This window comes from Accipiter gentilis, chromosome 32 (assembly GCF_929443795.1).
Source record: "Accipiter gentilis chromosome 32, bAccGen1.1, whole genome shotgun sequence".
In the NCBI taxonomy this organism is placed as follows: domain Eukaryota; kingdom Metazoa; phylum Chordata; class Aves; order Accipitriformes; family Accipitridae; genus Astur; species Astur gentilis.
In genome coordinates this window covers 18,297,640-18,318,052 of record NC_064911.1, presented here as the reverse complement: position 1 = coordinate 18,318,052, position 20,413 = coordinate 18,297,640, and the positions used below count along the sequence as shown (strand labels likewise).

The 20,413-nt window shown below is 44.4% G+C and overlaps 1 protein-coding gene across 3 annotated transcripts in view; it reads right to left on the bottom strand.

The window, feature by feature from the left end:
- Positions 1–3,120: 3,120 nt before the first annotated feature.
- The window catches only part of APOO (apolipoprotein O), a 45,793-nt gene continuing 28,500 nt past the window's right edge, over positions 3,121–20,413 (bottom strand). For 2 of the 3 annotated variants that reach the window (XM_049835031.1, XM_049835030.1), the window contains 2 exons: positions 18,180–18,275; positions 14,841–15,161 (listed from right to left, as the gene is read on the bottom strand). In XM_049835031.1, coding sequence (XP_049690988.1) covers positions 18,207–18,275 — 69 coding nt within the window. In that variant the 3' untranslated portion in view covers positions 14,841–15,161; positions 18,180–18,206. Of the gene's footprint in view, positions 4,885–6,762; positions 10,798–11,837; positions 11,969–12,452; positions 13,162–13,313; positions 13,478–14,840; positions 15,162–18,179; positions 18,276–20,413 lie in introns of those variants that run through there. The other variant, XR_007510291.1, reaches the window with a different exon arrangement.

Genomic DNA, 20,413 nt, shown 5'->3' with positions numbered 1-20,413 from the left:
AAATAAAGGCATTAGCTGCTATCTGAAACAAAACAACACATGACTAGTGTGCCTGCCACTACTGTTTAATCTCACTCAAAGCAAACTCAAAGCAGACGCGACTCCCTCCCACAACTTTTTTCCTTTCCGCCCCCGCCCCAGACCTGGCTAAGTTTTTTTGCTGTCGAGCAGGTTTTTGGTAAATGCAACCTTGGTGAAGGGCTTTAGAGCCCAGACCAGTCCCTGTAGGGAACTGGTGGAGGAGAGGGTGGAAGGCTGAAGGTGGTGGATGTGGGCTCTGGGGTAGGAGCACAGCCTGGTGCATTTCTCCTGTCCCTCAGGCCTCACCCTACCGTGCTCTGAATTTTTCTGCGATCAGAAACCCTCACTGTGGGCGATAACAGAATAAAGCACAGGTACACACCTCTACCGAAAACAGGGAGGGAGAGGGGGGAAAATTCCATCTTCAAACCAGTTTCGGTTTCATTTCACAGATTTACTGGCGGCCAAAGAAAGAGATAAAAAGCCCCAGGGGATAATTAGCTCAGGAGGATGAAGAACAAACACCGGTTTGCAGAAACACCTCTAAGTTAAATAGTTTTGTTTATTTGCATTTGGACCTTTGTGTATTTCTATTATTCACACAGCAGGTGTGAGCTGGTCATGTTCACTCGAAGGGAAAAGGCATCTCCATTTTCTTGAGCTCTGTTTCCCTTCTCCACCAAAACAGGTTAAAAAGACCATGCTTTGGGAAGACAAAACCAGGTGTCCGTCCCCCCTGAAGGTTTGCTGTACAGTATGCCGAGCTGGCTTCATGTCTTCCAAATCACCTCCCAGGAGCCTACCGTGTGGGGAAGGGACATGAACCCCTGAAATTCCTACTAGAAACCTTCCTCCACCTGGGGAAAAAAGCATGAGAGAGACAGTAGCTCTCCCACATGAAAGCCCATCAGTGTTTCCAAGTAACCTGGATATTGCAGTGGTGTTTTCAAAATACACTGGTAAATGTGCAGGGTGAGATTTTTCAAAGCTGGTTACTATAATTAGACACCCAGATACAACGGCAAAGGTACCTTTAAACAGCCTTCCTCTAATTGCTCCCAAGATGAGCGAACTTCAGCCTGGGCTCTTCCTGAATCTCCCTGAAGTTTCACATTTCAGTCACCGACATAGAAACACCACCACACAGCTTGTACAGGAGGAAACAAAAGGACTCATAGCTTGGGTCTATAGTCTCATGCCTTTTGCGATCAGTTCATATAGTAGAATTTTGTGGTCTTTTTTTTTTTCCCCAGTCAACTTCCTACCATGGGCTAACACAAATGTACAAGAACATTTCCCACCACACAGCCTGCATATGTTTTAGCTAGAGTTGCAGGCACTTTTTAAAATTTTTTTTTCAGAGTTAATGTGGAGCGAAGGATCAAAATCTCTGTTCACCACTCCTAGAGGTAATAACCTCTGTACAGAGCTGTAGCTTTGCCGTTGGGGCAGAAAACATAAAGAAAAAAAGAAGCAGGAGGGGCGGTCTGCAGTGATGAAGGGATGCCATGTGCACGGGCTGACCACGTAGCCTGCCACGGGAAGCTATGCACCCCATGGAGGCAACAGCATCAAGGGAACTGGTTTAGGCTTCATTTTTTCCAGGTAAATGTAATCAGAAGAAAATAGAAGACTTATTTTGCAAAAACAGAAGTCTCAGAGGTGAATTCATGGGATACGTTAATAATTTCTGGATTATTTTTACCTTAGCTTGATCTCATTGGCCATAACGCAGTGGATTAGCAAGCATGGAATTCACTGGTGTGGGAGCAGGAACTATTTGTTGCTAAAGAACAACAGGCAGAACGGGCAGATAGAGGCAGCAACAAGCGCTAGCATCAAAGAAATAACACTATATTAATCCAGTTTTAAACAAAAACAAAACTAGCTGAAAATTCAAGGGATAGTGGCAGTCAGTGTATGCTGTTCTTAGCCAGGCAAGGAAGCACACCCATGTCATTTAACTACGTATCTCTGAAAGCTGGCAGACTGTAAAAAAGGCTGATAAAGTCCACCCATTACAAAGTACAGCTGGTCCAAATGGTGGTGAAGTGAGGACAAGGTTAAAGAATACCAGAGGAAAATATAAACTTTTCATAAGCAAATACTCAGGGTTTACAGGCATCGGTTGACTACCTTCTCAGCACAGGGAAGTAATAAAATGATCCTGCATTTCCATGCTGGCTTTGCCGTCACCAAGATTTCACTGAAATTTGGTTACATAAGTCCTGCGGGGAATCAGAGCCTCAGAGCCCCTTTTCTTGCCATTTGGGCTTAGCATCAGCAAGCTAGTATTTTAACAGTTTTTAACAGTATTTAACAGTGTTCTGCTGTTAAAAGCCAAAGCACTTTTCACCCCTGCAGTTCAATGTACTCAGACATCCCTGCTTCGTTCCCAGGCAGGACCAGGTTTGCCTCTACGCACCCATAGCCACGTGCCTCTCCAGCGCAGTTCGGGCAGCTGGGGCTTCCCTTATGCATACTTACATCTGGTTTCTCAGCTAGGGTATTTTCTGGAATAAGCATGGGACTGCGAAAGCCAAAGGTCCTCTTAACGCAGGTCTAAAAGCAAGAAGGGTTCCGTGAGGTGTAGAGGAGGACGTGACGTTATCTCCCATTCCTTCTTAGAGAAGCCATTGAGCCTTTGGGATCCAAGACTTGATGGTCCTTTCATTTAAAATACAAAGTATCGGGTGTAAAGGACGTAGAACAAATATAAATCCGCCTAAAGCCACGCGCGGCTTGCAACAAAAGGGTCGGAAAGACAAGTATGCCATGGGCAATGTCATCTCTGGTGCTACTGCAGATGGCAAAACCTGCCCGGCTGCAGCGCAGGGGACATCTGCCAACACGCCACGCGGACACACGACGGCCCCGAGTCGAAGCCAAAACAACGTCCCTTTCCAGCGAGGCTAAGCCCTGGCAATCTCATGACACGGCAAACGGGATTTGGGAAGAGCCGGGTTTTGTCCGAGACGGCTTTTCTGCAGCATGGCGGATGAGATTTAGTGCCTGTGGGGACGCGAAAGCCAGAGTCATGGCCGTGGGCTCGCCACGGTCCGTGGTGGGAGCACAACGGAGGAGAAACCCACTGAGGTAAACACGGGAAGACATGGGGAGCAGGCGCAGGGTCCTTTCTCCTCAGACATTTGGGGACCTGACTGGGCGGCGGGGAGGCTCTGCCATGCCAAGGGGAAGGCCGGCGGTGGGCCCACTCCGCTACTGGGCCCCCTCGGTGGCCATTTTACGTCACAGGGAGGTGAAGCTCGCACTTCTCCTTCAGACAAGGAAGCGTCTTGCCCGAAGAGACTTTTGGGCTCGAACGAGGTACACGAAGGACACACACTTGGCTCCCTGTCTCACAGGCTGCTTCCCGGCACGCTGGGTAAAACATACACAAGGTTTTGTAAGCGAAGAAATACAGCGACCTGCAGTGAAACAGCAGGCGTTCCCAAAACCAGCCTTCTGCAACACAGCTGGCACGAAACGTAAAGGTGTTTTTCCAGAGAGCCTCTTTTACCAAAATCCTGCAAACTCAGCCACTGCCTCGGCCAGCAGCTGGAGCCTGCACAGCCACGTTCAGGGAGAGGACTGGCGCATCCCCGGGACTGGGCGAGTAGAGCCACGAAGATGTTCAGGGCTGATCTTGAACCAGCCCTTGCTGCGACACTGGGCAACGACTGCCACGGACACCCAGCAGAGCTGCCGCCATTAACGAAATCCCCTTTCCTTCAATGTAGTTTATTAAATCACATAGCCTTGTAGTCATGTGTGACTTGTATAATGTGTGAGTGAGCACAGGTACGCGAGTTCATCTTCTTTTGCTCCATTAAAGCTATAGTTAAAAGACTTTTCCCACAGAAATATAGAGGGATTTTACTTTGTTCCCAGCAAATACAGTACCTGGGTGATAATGTGCATAAATAGTGCATAAGTTGCAGCTGGTCATGATGTGTTTTTGTGTTCTTTCCATGGAAGGAGTAATGGTGAACTTCTAGTGCCCATGTCCAACTGTGGGATGAACGGGTTTAGGGTCACAGGGTGAAGAACTGGCTGAAGGGCTGAGCTCAAAGTGTTGTGGTGAATGGGGCTACATCTGGCAGGTGACTGGTCACCAGCAGTGTTCCTTGGGGCTCAATTCTATTCAATACATTATCAACGATCTGGATGCACGAGTTGAATGCATCATTAACAAATTTGCCGACAAAACCAAGCCGAGAGGTGCGGTTGACTCTCTGAAGGGACGATGCCTTGCAGAGGGATCTAGATAGGTTGGAGCATTGGTCGATGATCAATGGGATGAAATTTAACAAGTTGAAGTGCCAGATTCTGCACCTGGGATGGAGTAACGCCAGGCACGAGCATAAACGGGGAGAGGAGTGGCTGGCGAGCAGCCCTGCAGAAAGGAATTTGGGGGGGCTGGCAGACAGCAGGCTCCCTACGACTCAGCCATGTGCCCTGGCAGCCCGGAGGGCAAAAACCCCATCCTGGGGGGCATCAAACACGGCACAGCCAGCCGGTGTGTGCAGTTCTGGGCCCCACCGTTTCAGAAGGACGTGAACATCCCTGGATGCGTCCAGAAGAAGGCGACAGAGCTGGTGACAGGGCTGGAAGGCATGTCCTCTGAGGAGCGGCTGGGGACTTTGGGCTTTTTGGAGAGGAGGCTGAGAGAAGGACTTGACCTTGTGGGTCTCTGCAGCTTCCTGAGGAAGGGACCTGGAGACAGAGGTGCTGAGCCCTTCTCCCTGGGATCCAGTGATAGGATGCGAGGGAATGGTTCAAAGCTGCGCCAGAGGAGGTTCAGACTGGACATGAGGAAGCATTTCTTTACCGAGAGTGTGGTCAAAGACTGGAACAGGTTTCCTGTCAGTGATAAAGAGACATTTGGACAAAGCCCTTAATAATGTGCTTTAACTTTTGGTCAGCCCTAAATTGGTCAGACAGTTGGGCTAGATTGTAGGTCCCCTCCAGCTGAGCTATTCTATTCTATTCCATTCCACTCCACTCTATTCCATTCCATTCTGCAAGGAAGACTACAGAAAGTGTGTTGGAGACACTAAACACTGTGTTTATGTATAAGGTAATTTATTCTAAGTGTTTTATTCTTGAGACAAGCAACTGTACTATTAGAGCATTTAATAAGAGACTTTTACAACCACCAGTAACAAGTGCGTACTATACCCTCTCTTTCGGGAACTGCTGCCTATTGCAATCAAGTGCCGTGTTTTGTGTGTCCTTTGCCCAGCTGAGAAAGACATGCCCCACCGGGCAGCCCCAGTGTGTCCCCAGCCACTTCCCAGCAGGACGAGGAGCTGCTCCCTGCATCAAGGACCAGGAGCCCTGGGAAGAGCCCAGGCCCCAAGCGGTACCTGCCAGCTGCCTCCCTGGATATGCTACAGGGCTTTTTTGGCATGGGAGGAGAGCCCACATCCCGCTGAGCCCCGCGGCTGGGATGACTAACGGCTGAGCCACGTCTCCAGTGCAATCCTGTTTTCTTCCTGCAAGCCCATCTCCCCTCTTTTCCTGGAGGGCAGAGGGTGGCTGGGCACCATTTGGACTTTTTTTCTTGCCTTTCCTTTTGGAAAAAGGGCAGGGGAACCTGCCGCCAGCCCCTGGGCCACCCGTGTTGCCCTGGCATGCGGTGTGCAGGGTCTCAGCGTTGTCTCAGGACCACATTCCTTGGGCCATGACCTTGCGAGAGGCCTCGGCGCAGCCCGACACCATGCATTCGCACCAGCGCTGCCTGCAATACCAACATCCTGCGAGCCAGCCCCGAAAACACTGGTTAGGCATCCGACGCCTGCCAGTTTCTTTTTTACTCAGAGGCTCAGCGACACTCAGTTTTATCTGTCCTTTCCCACCCTGCGACAACCCCTCATTTCACTGACTCATCTGAGTGTAAATAATGCCCAGGTAACTCAACACTCAGCAGGAAATCCTCGCCTCCGCTGCAGCTGCTAAAAGGTTACGAGATGCAGCATGCACCAAGAAAAACATCTGGCGCACTTTTCAGCAAAGCTTTTCATAACATGTATTAATCCAAACCCACCACTGGACTGGGATTATCATATGATATATTACTTCAGGGTGTCTACTTTTGTTTTCAGTACAATAATCGATGGCTTAAGCTTTTGTTAATCTATAAAGAGAATGAGGGCACTGTAATTGCACAGGCATGCTTGGAGAGGCCCAGAGAGCTGCTTCTTTGTTCAAAGCACAATTTTGCCTGTCTCTTCCTTTTTTCTTTTTTTTTTTTTCTTTTCTTTTTTTTTAGGACAAATTAAATAGATCAGATGAATAAATCAATGGCCAGAACTCCATCCCAGGAGAAGGAAGCAGCCCTTCTGTATGCCATGCCACAAGTAAGTTGTTCTCTATGAATTTTTTTTAAAATGTCATGTTAATTTCCTTTTCCTGAAGTCAAAATGTTTAAACGTCAAAACATTTAAAGTATGTATTACCTAGCGCAATCAAAAGAAAACTCATTATGAAATATGCATTTGAGCATTACCTTTCAACCTAATCTAATTCTCACATTTGTTATAAACATACTGTTGAAAAAAATAAAATCCCACCTAAGAAGGGGAGAAAACTCTACTAGATTTATTAGTACGCAGGGTTTCTCCTCTGCACACAAATTCGCACTCAGCATCTGCAGTTCCCCAACACAAAATAAATAATGTAAAGATCCTTTGCAACTACAAGGGTACATAAGGAAAAAGTGATTCTAACAAGACTTACGGGCTACTGTAGCACCTTGAGTGAAATCAGGGCTGGGAGGGCTGCGTCATTGGGTACCTGCCTGTCTCCGGCTGTTTCCGGCATCCTGGAAAAACAACAAGTTTTCCTCTTACATGACTGGAAGTCACCCACAAAAATATCCCTTAAGCTTTAACCTGGGGAGGAGTGTGGCTCCCCTCCAACCTCCAACTATAAAGCTGAGCTAGGAATAGGAAAAGGGAGAAGGGAAAGGTAGGAAACTAATCCTTACCGGTAGGGATAGAAACTCAATAATGGAGAGCACATGTGAAAAAAAAAATCTACCGTACTTTCTTGGCATGCTTTCACTGCATCCTTTCTGACCACAGTGCACACTTTAGCTCTCTCTTGCTCTGATGTTTCTTTTTTTCTCTGGTTTTGCCATTGTCCCTGCCCTCAGCACAGAGGGAAGGTCAGGTCAGAGGAACTCACCTGCCCAAGGGTACCCCTATGTCCACCGGTTGGGATGGCTGTCCCCCCCATAACTGCCTTCACAAGAGCAGGAAAGGGAGCATTAGAAAAACAAATGCAATGCCAATCTCTCTGTAAAGAAACACTCATGCCCTTCAAACCCGTCCCTTTTATGCAAGGCATGCCGTAACACCCTTTCAGATGGTTTTGGCCACAGGGTGCCAAAAGCGCTGCAAAGCTGCCCTTGCCAGGTTTTTAGGGACAGCCACCCCGATCTGCAGCTTCTCCCATAAGGCAGAAGAGGCTGCTGCTGTGCCAGAGTGGGAAGACAACCTGCACGCACCCACGTCAGCACTGGATGATGTGCCACGGCCCCACGCACCACGTGTCTAGGAATAACGGCTCCGGGGGCACCGGGATTCCTCCGGACGCGTCGGCGTAGAGCCGAGGCCCTCCCCATACGGGGTCAGATGGGGCCGTGGAGCCAGCACAGCTATCACCACTACAAATTCACCTGGCTCAAACCCCTGACATTTAAAATAAATTATAGTTAAAAAGAGAGTGAGCTTATTGTTCTCCAGCTCTCAAAATAGTAATTTTGACCTCATAGTAATAAATAGTAATTTAACTTAAACAGTAATTTAACCTCAAAATATAGCAGGTTTTAAGGAAACACTGTCTCAAAATCAGTGATAAAAGCTGCTAGCGGTAACCATACATGAGAAGGAGCTTGAGGAATCCATAAACGAGAAACCTTGAAAGCAGGGGCGATGAGGTGTCGGAATTCCTCAAGAAAATTACTGAGGTGAGACAAAAAAGTTGGGAAGACCTTAGCATGACCCCCGGGCCAGGGAAGTGCTCTGGGTAAAGCCAGGAAAATCCACCAGGGAGAGGGGTCACAAACACAGTGAGGAGAAAGGTGAGGGGAACCAAGTTGGTGCAGAGAATTAAGTCAACGATCAAGTATGGAAACGTTACAGGATCTTCTGCCTAGGGGAGCCCAGCCCTGAGTTCTTGCAGACGTGAGCATAAAGGGTCCCTTTTTTCCAGCTGGGAGGGACGGTGTTGAGCTCTCCCGTGCTCCAGGAGCATCCCTCTGGGGCTGGCGGGTGAGCCGGGTGGTTCACACGATGCTCCTCAGCCTTCCCACTGGCAAAGCAGTTTTTCAGCTGCAAGGGAAGAGGGGAGAACTCATGTGCCAATAAAACTGCTTCCCTCATGCCTTTCACTCTGCAAGGAAAAAAAAGATAGATATGGGAAATCCTGCGGGATTACTAATCAAAGTTACCACTCCTTAACGGTTATGATTTTATTTACAGCAGTTTACTTAGGATTGATGGCTATGAGTTTATCCATGGTAGTTAAACCTGTAGCCTTCCAGGACAAAAATCAAGCTCCGAGCAGAGCACATTCTGAGCTCAGAGACTTGTGGTGTGTAGCAAGTTCTGCACATCTGTGTTACACCTTAGCTCACCCACCAGGAACCACCCACCAGGAATCTAAAATCACTTGGGTTTTTTTGCTCCCATAGTTCTGTCACTTTTGGGTGTGAGTCACTGGCAGCCCAGGGCTGAGGGTGTTTTTACACCACTGCTCCTCTAACAATTCCTCAAACAGGAGGGTCTCCTTGGCAGGCTAACCTCATATACAAATAGGAGAATAGTGTGAAAACTATAATGCTAAAAAGCAACCAGTAAATATCTGGCTTTTTAAAGAGTTTGTGAAGCATCGTGGCAGCAAAAGAGGATGCACTCACATTTATGTTGTTACCTCTTTTTTCCACAAGCAAAGACTTCTTCCCCTTTACTGTTTTGTTCTTGGTCAAAACACAGTTGCTGATTTTAGCATCTGTGTGTTTTGCTCTCTTGTACAAGGATAGATCATACTGATCTTACTCCATCAAGGCAAAAGTACAGCCAAAGGTTGTTTGGCCCCAGGGACATGTCCTTGTACAGTTGGATGCTGTGCAAAAGCTGCTAAGTGGCAGAGGACTCCAACATTACGTATGAATTGGTTCGCTCTCTCTTTTGGCAGAGATGGGGGAGAGCTGCGCAGATGCACATTTCCTTCTTCCATCAGCCAGTAACAACTCATCTTTTTTATTGTCAGACAAACCCGGAGGCGAGCACAGGAGGCAGAAACACAACAGACTGTGCCTCGCTGATCTCCTGCCGAACCCCAGAGAGGAAAATAGTCCTTTGCTGCTGGCAGCAGCTGAGTTTTCTCCAGCATCTTCATTCAGTTTAGCGTACAAAGGCTTGCGCCAAACCCTGAGCTTGCCCGGGCTCGCCAGCAAGGCTGCTGCGTAAGCACGGTGCCTGGCACCGCACCTGGGCAGAGGCTGACTCACTCGCAGCTCCTGATGCCATTCCTCATCTCTGGCAGGATATGGAAAATGTGTCAAGCCCGGCACACGACAGTAAACATATTGCTCTGGGCTGGCTTTGGTGCTTTTACCAGCTCCGTTTTAGTTTGGGCAGTTTGTAAACGATGCTTGGTGCAGCTCCTCAATAAATGCAAAGATGACTTCAGCATGCTGTGTTGAATAACAATGCTCTTTTTTTTTTTGTCCAGTGCCAAAGTATCATTTGAACGGAGGTTACCTTTATGATTCACGGCATGAATGAGCACTTAGTGGGTGCATACAAGAGCGCTGTACAAATCAGGAAATGGCTCTTTCAGGTCTCCTTACAAAAGGAAGTGAGTCTGAAGCTTGCTAAATTTACAGAGAGGACGTTAGTGAACTTAATCTAGGGCAGGGACTGGGGGGAAGGGACGAATCCCTTTTCTTCCACTGTGGATTGATACGCTAACTCTGCATGTTTTTCTATGCAATTTTTAACCAAAAAAAAAAAAAAAAAGTAAAGGGGCTGAAACTGTGGTGGCAAGAGCTGCCTCCACAGCTGCCTGCCTATGACCCTTAGCCACCAAGACTCTTCTGGCTTTGTGCTTCAGTGTCCCCCCCACCACCGTCGCTGGGAAAATGAGAGCTTGTCCACGTCCCTGAGGTAAAGCTGTGAGTTGGCACAGAGGGAGCATCGCTGCAGACTTCTGCTCAGGGTGTCCGTTCATCTGTCCGTCCGTCCTTCCTTCCTTCTGTCCTCCTCTGCCCTGCAACCCGGGTGCCTGTGGAGCAGGGACACAGCGGACTTGCAGGGTTCCTCAGCACTCCTGGCCAAGTGCTGGATGTGGCTCATTTTCAGTTCAAAGAAACAGATTACTTCTTCAAAGGCACCGGTGCTGCACCCTGGAGTTGAGGGAAGGTACTTCAGGTTAAGACTGGAAAGATTTGGATGCAGTGGGACACAGAACACCAGATTTTGAAAGACTTTGGTATGGGAGGTGGTACAGTCCTGTGGACTTTGCACAGTAACAACCAAAGAAGGAAGAAATAAGGTTCACCTCTTGGCATACAGTTGCTGAGCTCACTGCTACCTTAAAACGCACACTGAGCAAGCCCCAGAGGGAAGACGAGGTTCTCACACACGGCGCTCGTCGGCACAGCGGTCTCAGGGCTGTTGGCCACCTTCCCTGGGTAGAAGGACTGACGAATCCAAGGGGTAAAGGATGGCAGCAACAGGCTTCCCAACACAGCATCCGCCCTCGCTGCCAAAAAACACGTAGCAAGTGACCCATATTGTTAGTCATGGGGCAGGTTAGTATTGCTGAACAAGACCTGGACACTCAGACTACATGTAAAGTACATCCTTTACCTTTAGCCTCTACTGAATTAAATTCTTGAGACTTGTGCAGGTTTATATTCACACTACAAACAAAAAGAATTTCCCTGACCAAGCTGTCCCATATTCCCCACTGCTGTTTTAACGGTGCGCACAAAGACTCTGGGATTGCGAGCCTGAGCACGCTGCACGGCTATTCTATTCCCAGGCACACAGCAGCAAGTCACTCGGGATCGATATTCCTCTCTCCCAAAGATCCAGCAAAGGTTACGAATAACAAGAACATGTAACTGGGCCTGGTGATGGAGCGTCACATCCAGCTTACCTGCCACAGCTGGACACTGCCCACATGACTGTCTGGCTTAGCGTGTTAGTTGGGAGATTTAGACCTTTAAAGCACCCAAAAGGAAAGGCCAGGAGGAGTCAAGAGAGCCCAACAGCTTAGTCTGGTGCAGGAATTGTAGCTCCATTCCCATGCAGAAAGTTATTTTTAGAGGAAGAAGATTGGTAACCAGCTGTGAGACACCCTGAGCCCACTTTTGATTTCTCCAAGCTTTCAACACCAATGCAATGGCTACCAGTAACACCAGTTTGAAAATGCAGCCGTGAGAGCAGCATTCCAGTGGAATCCACAAACTTCAAGACAAGATCAAAGTCCAGATCAGACTTTGGTCTTTAACCAGAGATGGCCAGTAATGAACTTCACTGACACGAAACAGGAGACACCACCACAACTGCATCAATATACCAACTGCATCCAGAGAGACCTTGAGAAAGCTGTCAGCTCCGGTCAATTTAAGAAGTCAAAAAATATCAGAATCAGCTTACGGTCCAGACTTAAGAGGACAGGGTATTGTTACACAACTAGAAACATCTTTTTTTTTTTTTTTCTGCTAAGGCAACTTCTGCTTTGTAGTTAAGATATTGTTATCAAACGTTTTCCTTGTAAACAAGAAACTTTTGTACCTGGCAAAACCACTCCACAGTGGGGCTGACCTAGCCAGCTGCCAGGCCATCCAGGTGCAACAGCCAGTCCTGCTTTGAGATGCTGCATCCAGAAGGTCCAGCGGGAAGCTGTGCAGGCCTCCCCAGCATGCCTGAGGAGCCAAAACGTTCTTTGTCAATGGCAGTTTATTATGATAAAACTGGCTTTACAAGGAGCTTAAGATTTATAGGAAGGTACAGAAATAACCTTTACAAAAGAAAAAAGAAGGGAAAAAGAAACGCACGCAGCAGCTCCTATTTGTTCTGAAGCAAATATGCTCACACTGACATTTCTCTGCCAGGGCTAATAAACAGAACAGAGCAAGCCCCTTCAACTCCCAGGGAATTCTTTTCTCTAGGTTTAAAAATACAATTCTCTCCATATCAACTTTGGTCTTTATTGCACAGCAGTTACAGCTCTCTTTGAAGGCGACAGATGCAAGGAGGAATGCTCCAAAACATTGCAGTTACAACCTCTGCTAATAAGCCCATGTCTGGGGCCTTCTGTTAGAGCACTGCGTCTAAACCACATTTTTTGCAGTGAATGCTTGTGGCAAAATACTGTGTTTTTCTTCAAGGCTGCAAGATTGTGCTTACCTGGGCTAGCAGGATTATTCCAGGTTGGTGATGCTGTTTCTAGCAAGAGGAGAGGCTACACTGTCCACTTTTACTCAGACAACTTATATAACTACCTCCAGGAATTGTCATCCCAGCATTGAGGGCTGCATAGGCCAGCCTGATGATCTCCAGTTCTATGATTTTCACATGCTGCAGAGATTAAAGATCATGTTTTTAAGAGAGAACACTGCAACCTGGCCCCAACATACCTGCTAACGGCCACTATGGCTGAGGATGCTGAGATGAGAACACTGTTTCCGCAGATGCATGGACTCCGGTTACCAAGCCAAAAGGTTTCGAGGGGAAGGATGACCAAACTGTTAACATGAAACTTGCATGGGGAATATACCAGTTTTAGCCTCTGTTGTAACACCTACAGGCAAAGTCAGGCAAAAGATAACACGTGTGCACAAATTAGTTCCATGCATCTGTGTGTGTGTGCAGATGTACACATACACATGAACAGTGATCAACTGCTCTCCTGTTCCTCATTAGGAAAGTCTGTGCCAAGCCAGTTGAATGTTTACAATCTCTTGCGCTCTTACCAGCATGAAACTTTTTTTATTTCCTGTACTTGTAAAAAACCGAGGACATAAGGGAAGGATTTCAGTGAAGGCTATGTTGCTCACATTTTGGAACCATCTCCTCGTCATGTGTGTTTGCAGGTGCTCGACGCAGTCATTTCCTGCTAGATAAAAGCATTCTGTTTTGATGTCTATTGTTTGCGATGTTTTTAAGGAGCAGTGTAAATATGCAGTATGAAGATGTGATCAAGTAAAAAGCATTTAAGTCAAGTGATACTTATTTAACCCAGGATTTTTTAAACATGCACACACATACCTATGTAAACTGATGATTAAAAGCTGTTGTGTTTGATGAGGATTAACTAATGAAACAGACTGGACATGAAAAGGTTCACTTTGCTCTCCCAGGCAGCAAAAAGAAACAGAATGGCTAACAACTGCATCCAAAAGGAGAATGAGGAAAGCACATCTTGGTGGAGTCTAGGGGTGAAAATACATAAATTATCAAGCAATTATGTTCTTAAATGCCAATGTGGCATATGCCAAATATTACTGAAAAAAATACAGGCATCTAAATCTGTATTCCTAACTCAGTGGTAATAATTTTCTCTAGGACATGAGAATGCATAAGGGAAGGGCTATCTTCAAGGGAAGAAACACATCTCTGCTCGTATTGCAAGAGTGGTGTAACAGAGCAGTTACAGCTGTGACCGATGCGTCCCAAGTTTCCTTTCCACTACTGACAAAAACACTGCTTTGATCCTCCCAAGCCTGTTTAAGCCATGTTGGCCAATTTAAAGTAAAGAACACAAACACACACCCCCAAACCCCACACAAGAACTCTGCTCTCTTTGCTAAGTCAACATCCATCTTTACCAGCCTAAAGCGATCATAAAAACATGCACTGAACATGTTGGGAGATACTGTTTTTCTGCCTGAGGCAACCACATGCCTCATGCCTGTAATTAAGAAAGAGTTGGCCCGTTTTATAATGCCCACACAGACTGGTATTTGCATTGCCAAGGTCTGTTTGTTTTTATCTAAAAGTTTGTGGAATACGCTCAGCTGGAATACCTAACCAAATAATAACAAAAAATTTTAAAAGCATTTTGAATCCGATTTACTCTGTATTTTCTTCCCTGTTCCTTTTAGAAAGTTAGTGTATCATACAAGCACACATTTAATTCCATCCTTCCCCCATTCCTCATATTCACTGATTAATTTAGGAACATTTAAGACTCACCAACACAGTTTTAAATGCTCCGAGCTACTTGGATTACAGTAACTTGTGAAGCATCACGCCCCAGAAGAGAGACTCATGGAAATGGCAACAAATGATGAAAGGGTCTTATTGTGCAAAGATTTCAAAATGCTGGAAATCCTTTTGTATTTCCCTTTGCTTCACTTTTCCCTCCCCTCCCCTGGCTGGGAATAAGGAAACAGCCAAGTTATTCTATAGCTCGTTCCCACCACTGTAACGTTCTGGTTCCCATTGAGATGTGCATTCAAGCAAAAACAAGAACAAACATTAACAGCTCCATTCCCATCCATCTACTAGACAGGAACTCACAGACGCTTCATTATATACCTCCCGCTGGCACTGATGAGGCAGAAGATTTGTATAGGAAGGAGGGGGAGACTCTGACAAAACACAAGAGTCATTGTAATTGTTCTCATTCGTAATTCTATTAGCTAATGTTAGCCAAAACATCATGCTACTTTAAGCTTTTCCTCACTGCTAAAAAATACAGGCATTGTAAACACCATCTCGAGAACCGTTCACAGATTGTGCAAATGTCACATACATGGGTTTAAAGAAACAGGAGGGAAAAAACCAGGACGGTTTTGTCTAACTGGAATTTTATTTTATATATAAATAATAACGAGAGACTGAGGAATTTAGAGACCTGCCACTTGCAATGCTGATGCTGCAATGGGACAAGCACGGGCGGACTTGAGTCCCACTGCAGAACTGAGGACAAGGTCTCAAGACTGACCCAAAATACGTAGTGTCCTTTCACAGATTCCATACCAGAAGCCCAAGAAGCACACCATCAGTCTTTCCTGAGGCAGGTTAGTCACGTTCAAAATCAAAATGGATTCATCAGCTGGTTTTCCTCTTTTTCTTGGGAAATTGTTGCTCATATCTATATTTTTTATTCACCTATAACCAAAGAAAGGGAACAGAGGGAAAGAAGGGAGAGGGAAAGAAGGAGAAAGCAGAATTAAATATCATAGACCTTTTCTTTCCATTGTCAAAGTACAATTAAAATTTTTTTCCTTTGATGTAGCAAGTTGATCAAAATCTCTTTGAGGAACATTCTCAATACCAATTTACGTCTAGCAGAGATAGTTAACTCTTCATACTACTGACATTAGAGCACTAGTGATTATGTCTGCTCTTGAGAACCAATTCCTACAGTTGAACTGTATGGAAATACAAAAGAGGAAGAACACTTCACAGCAACAAAACACCAACTGAAATTTTGTGTAATAAATCAACTTTCTCAAAAAGAATTCTTTTTCATTCCCATCAAATGCATTTCTTCCTAATCTCGCTTACTCTGGTGTAAAGCTAGGGTAATTTAACTCAAAGAAATGGAATTACATCAATATAGAACCTGAACAGGGTGAAAATGACATATGCTGCCTTCATAGAAAAACAAAAGCCATGCCACTTCCATGCAACTCTTCAGCACAACAGCTGGATAAAATTAAAGCTTGCTTCTCCCACAGTGGGTTGTGGTTTGAGCTGTAGTTTGCATAAAATTATTGATGACAAACATACTACAATAAAAGAGGTGCAATGCTGCTGTTTTTTGCAATGGAGAAATATGTCACTGTCTCTTAAAGTGATTTTGTCCTTGGCTGACCATTCACAATTCAGAGACCCATGCTGCGGCAATTCTTTATGAGGAAAATGAGGTTGTATTTATTTCAGTAACCAGATTCAATGAGGAATATTGCCAACAGTTGAAAATACAGTGAGACTTTCAGGACTGATCTCATTCAGAATAAACAAATATGTCTTTTCAAAGACCACAGCAGTATTCTCTAACCTTTGGGATCACTCAAATCCAACAACACATCTGGAGTTGGGTACAGAGTTAAATAACTGGATTTTATTTCAAGCAGAAGTAACAAATCGCCACCCCCGCTGAACAGCTGAAAATTGATACTGAATTGAACTTTCACCATCTGGTTGCTCTAGGCCAAAAAAACAGCAGTTCCATTTATGTATTTCCTCCAGAAATAACACTTTGTAAAGCAAGTAAATTTCAAAACCAGCAGTACCCAGGTACTTTAAGCACCTGAGCAATCATCTTCACTCTTTAAAGAGAAAGACAGTAGAACATCTGAGACAGCAGCTGTTAGTGAGGTTTTCCTCAAAACTTACTTACAGCATGACTATACTTATGATTAAAATCCTCAGGACAAAGGATCTAGATAACAACTTTAGTGTAAGTCTTCCTGACAGCTTTTGTTCCTTTCCTTCCACCACCACCCCCTACCAGAAGAAAATGTGCCTTAAGCAAAACACACTAGCATTTCAAAAAGTTAATAACGACCTACCAGAAACTATATTCACACAGTAAGAAATGCTAAAAGAAAATCAAAGCTATTTACGGGTTTCTGTTTGTAATGAACCTTGATATTTGTACAGTGTCTAACATACATAAACAAAAGTTCAATCTTCCTGGCTTTTTGTCATTTAGTAGCTCTGTCCTAGTTCACAATAAGCACAACATGTTAGTGAATTTTAGAGAAGCTGTTCTTCCTCTTGGTTCTCCTGGGTATCTTTACTCAAAACAAAACCTGTTCTTCCTTTTTTTTTATTTTTATTTTACGTGGCTATTTTATAAAATACTTGGAAAACAAGTACTCTTAAACACTTTATATTCATATGTCCGAATGAAAAACTAAGGTATTCAGTAAATCAGCCAGTCAATATACCTTTTTGCCCTTGTAAGTTTCCCTTGTAGGGAAACAACATTAGAAACTAGTTTTGCTTTTAAAGCTGACCGTGTAACAGTGGAACACTGCTGCTCTGCAGATGTGTGCATTCCATCACATGTGCAAACATTTGTGACTGGTGATGATGGATGGAAGAAAAAAAAATGGTGCAGTTTTCTAAATCCTGACTCTATTTACACAGTTGGCAGTTAGGAAAAAAAAGAATTTTTCTGGTAAATGGAACACTGCATACAAAAATAGTGAGGAGTCCCTACAATGCTAGGATCACTTTCTGATGAAAAATAAGTCTTTAACATAACATGAAAATAATATAGGGAAAAGACAAGCAACTAAAAAGCACGTTCAGAAAAGACATCCTTTATCAACTGATAACAGAGCAGACATTATCTGATATTTTGTACTAAATGATGCCCAATTACATTACCATTAGTAATAACAAGCCTCAAATACAGAGCAATTTTTGCCCTAAGAAATTGAACCACCTTAAAAAACAGCTGAGGAAGTGTTTTTGTTTTGCTTTTCTAGAAACTGTAACAACCACAGGACTGGCTGGAGTTTAGAAAGCAGCTCAGTGGCCAAGTCAGAAACAGAACTGGTGTCTCAACTCAAGCTTCTGGCTCAGAGACCTGGGAAACGCTGCCTCCACTTCCTCCAGCATTCGTTCCTGACTGATGAAGCACATGTCATTAGGGAGGTACATCATCATGAAAGGTCAGGCACATCGTGGACTGTTACAGACTGTAAGATAAGGCTGTACCCTAGCACTGATGATTCTTTAGAGAAAACGTTATCAGCAGCGCAGGGGTTTCTTTCCCCTCCTTCATACCTGCACAGGTGTGACAAAGGCAGCAAAGAGGTTTTTGGTATGGGAGGTAGAAATGGGAAGGGAAGAAGGAAAAAAACAAACCCAAACCCCCAAACACAACCATCACCACATTAATAAGGCCTTGCTAAATTAACTTGGAACCCTTGGAGGAGACATACATTTACTTCCTATGCTCTAAGGATGAAGAATTTAGATTAGTTAACCTGGTGTTAAGGAGCATGCATATTCTTAACAAATGTCAAGACAAATAAAATTATCAGCTGTCTTCCTCTCTTTCTTCATCAATATGAAGAGAACTACAAGTCAAACTTGCAAATGTTCAGCTTTTCCAGACTATTTTGCTGCTGTAGCAACATACTATTATCAGTCTTTATCCTTTACCTGTTTGATGCCAAGTGATCTGGTGTTTTACTTCCGGGCTCGCTCTTCATTTGAAGCAGCATGGATTTCCAGGGACTTGTCACCCTCTGCATCACCCTTGAGGAGGGAAAAATATGCACAAAATTTCAATTGAGGCAATCCATGATTAATGTTTTTGCCAGAACAGAAACACTCTTCAAAAGCTGAAAGAAAAACTTCTTGCAAAATCAAGTGGTTGATGAGACTAATTCAGTATAATGTACTCAAATATGATCTTCTCCCAAACGGTTTCTCTATTTTAATCTTCCTGTAGTTAGCTGAGCAATTAAAGGATTTGAGAGAACAAGTAGTTCAACAGAAATGCTTTAATTGACTCATTTTGCCTGCACTAATAACAGAGGATAAATTCCCACAGAGTAGCTGCTATTTTGCATTCTCTGAATTCTGCGTGGATTTATACAATAGGTCTCTTTTAGTACATATCCTTTGAGAGAGTGTTTTCACACTTTCCCCGAAATAAATGATAGAAATCAAAGAACAAAGAGAGGCTTGTTAGAGCGTCTGGTCTATGTATTTGCCAAGTATGCTGTGATGAACAGGCATTTGATTATAGTTTTAAATAGATATCAATAAAAAAAAAAAAAATACTTAAAGGGCCACACAGATGGCTAGGGGACTGGAGCACATGACGTACAAGGACAGGCTGAGACACGTGGGTCTGTTCAGCCTGGAGAAGACCAGACAAAGGGAGAACCTAATTGCTATCCACAGTTCCTTAATGGGCTTGTATATATTTGGAAGAGCTACGCAAATTTCTATTAGATCTAAGGGGGGGGGGGAATGTATCACACCATTGATCAAGCACTGGAGCAGGTTTTCCAGAGAACTTTTTGAATCTCCATCCTTGGAAATATTCAGGACTCGACTGCACAAGGCCTTAGCCACCAAATCTAACTGCGAAGCTGTCTCTGCTGTGAACAGGGGGTTGGATAAAACGATCACAGGTCGCACCCTGCCTCAATTATTCTTAAATTCTACACATAAAGATTAAATGGCATTGTCTTTTTATTCTAAAAATATATGTTTACCGATATGCCTTAAATGTGATGGAAAATGTAACAAAAGAAGCCAGAAGAGCCTGGAAAACAAACATTTCACAGGATGGGTCAAATTTATGTCCCAGCACAAGTTAAACACTTATGAATAAGGCACCTAGTTTGTGAGACCCTGCATATGCTGCACTGGAGATATGGACCCAATACATCAAGATTCAATTATGAAGATAATTCTTAAATTTCTTATTCAAAATATGCCTAGCAAGGCCTTTAAAATGTAATTCTTTCTTTCAAAAACCCATTTTGTTTTGATTACTACCCTGGATATGTCATAGTATAGGAAATCACATCCACAAACCACACCCACTTCAAAATAACGATCTACTCTGTGATTTTCCTGTACAGGAACTTGTAAGTTACGACATTTTACTACAATTTATAATGAATAATCTGACTCATGATGCCTCATCTCAGGGATTACTCAATTCTGAACAAATGAACTAGAAATAAATTGTTCACAGGGAGTTCTATGTTCCTCCACTTGCTTATTTTAACTTGTAAAAAACAAATACCATCTAGGTAAGCTTTTTTGTTGTTGTTGTTTGTCCTGAAAGAGGAAAAAAACCCCAAAGCAACACACACACACACACACACAAATGTATAGAAAAACAGGGGTCTTGCTCAATTCCTTTGTTTCTGTGAGCTCAGCAGATCTCATCACTGGGCTTGTCTTCACTAGATCTGTGAAGTTATTTAATTCAAGCCAATCTACTGCTAAATTGTCATTCCTCACACAAACTCATTTGCTGAATTAGCAATTAAGAAGTTCTTTTAACTCCATCCCTGTATGTGCCCACTATGTAAATGGTGAGCTTGAGTGAGACTGATCAAGCAGTAATACGGGTAGCCAGAAAAGCACGTCCTTTGAGCTGGCAGAAGAAGTAAACACACCTAATTTTCCAAAAAAGTGTCAAAGTTCTCTAGTCACACTCAAAACCAGATCAGAAGCAAAAGATGTGTTTAGATCAATGACCCGGAAGACAGACCTCCTCTGTGCCATGATGCCCTCTCATAATTACAAGCAGGCACATATTCAAGACAGTCTTTTCTACTTTCTGGCTCAACACAACCACTCCATGATACATCTGGGTGGCCCGAGGAGTTCACGCATCAGAGCTCTATCCCACAGAAGAAAGGGAA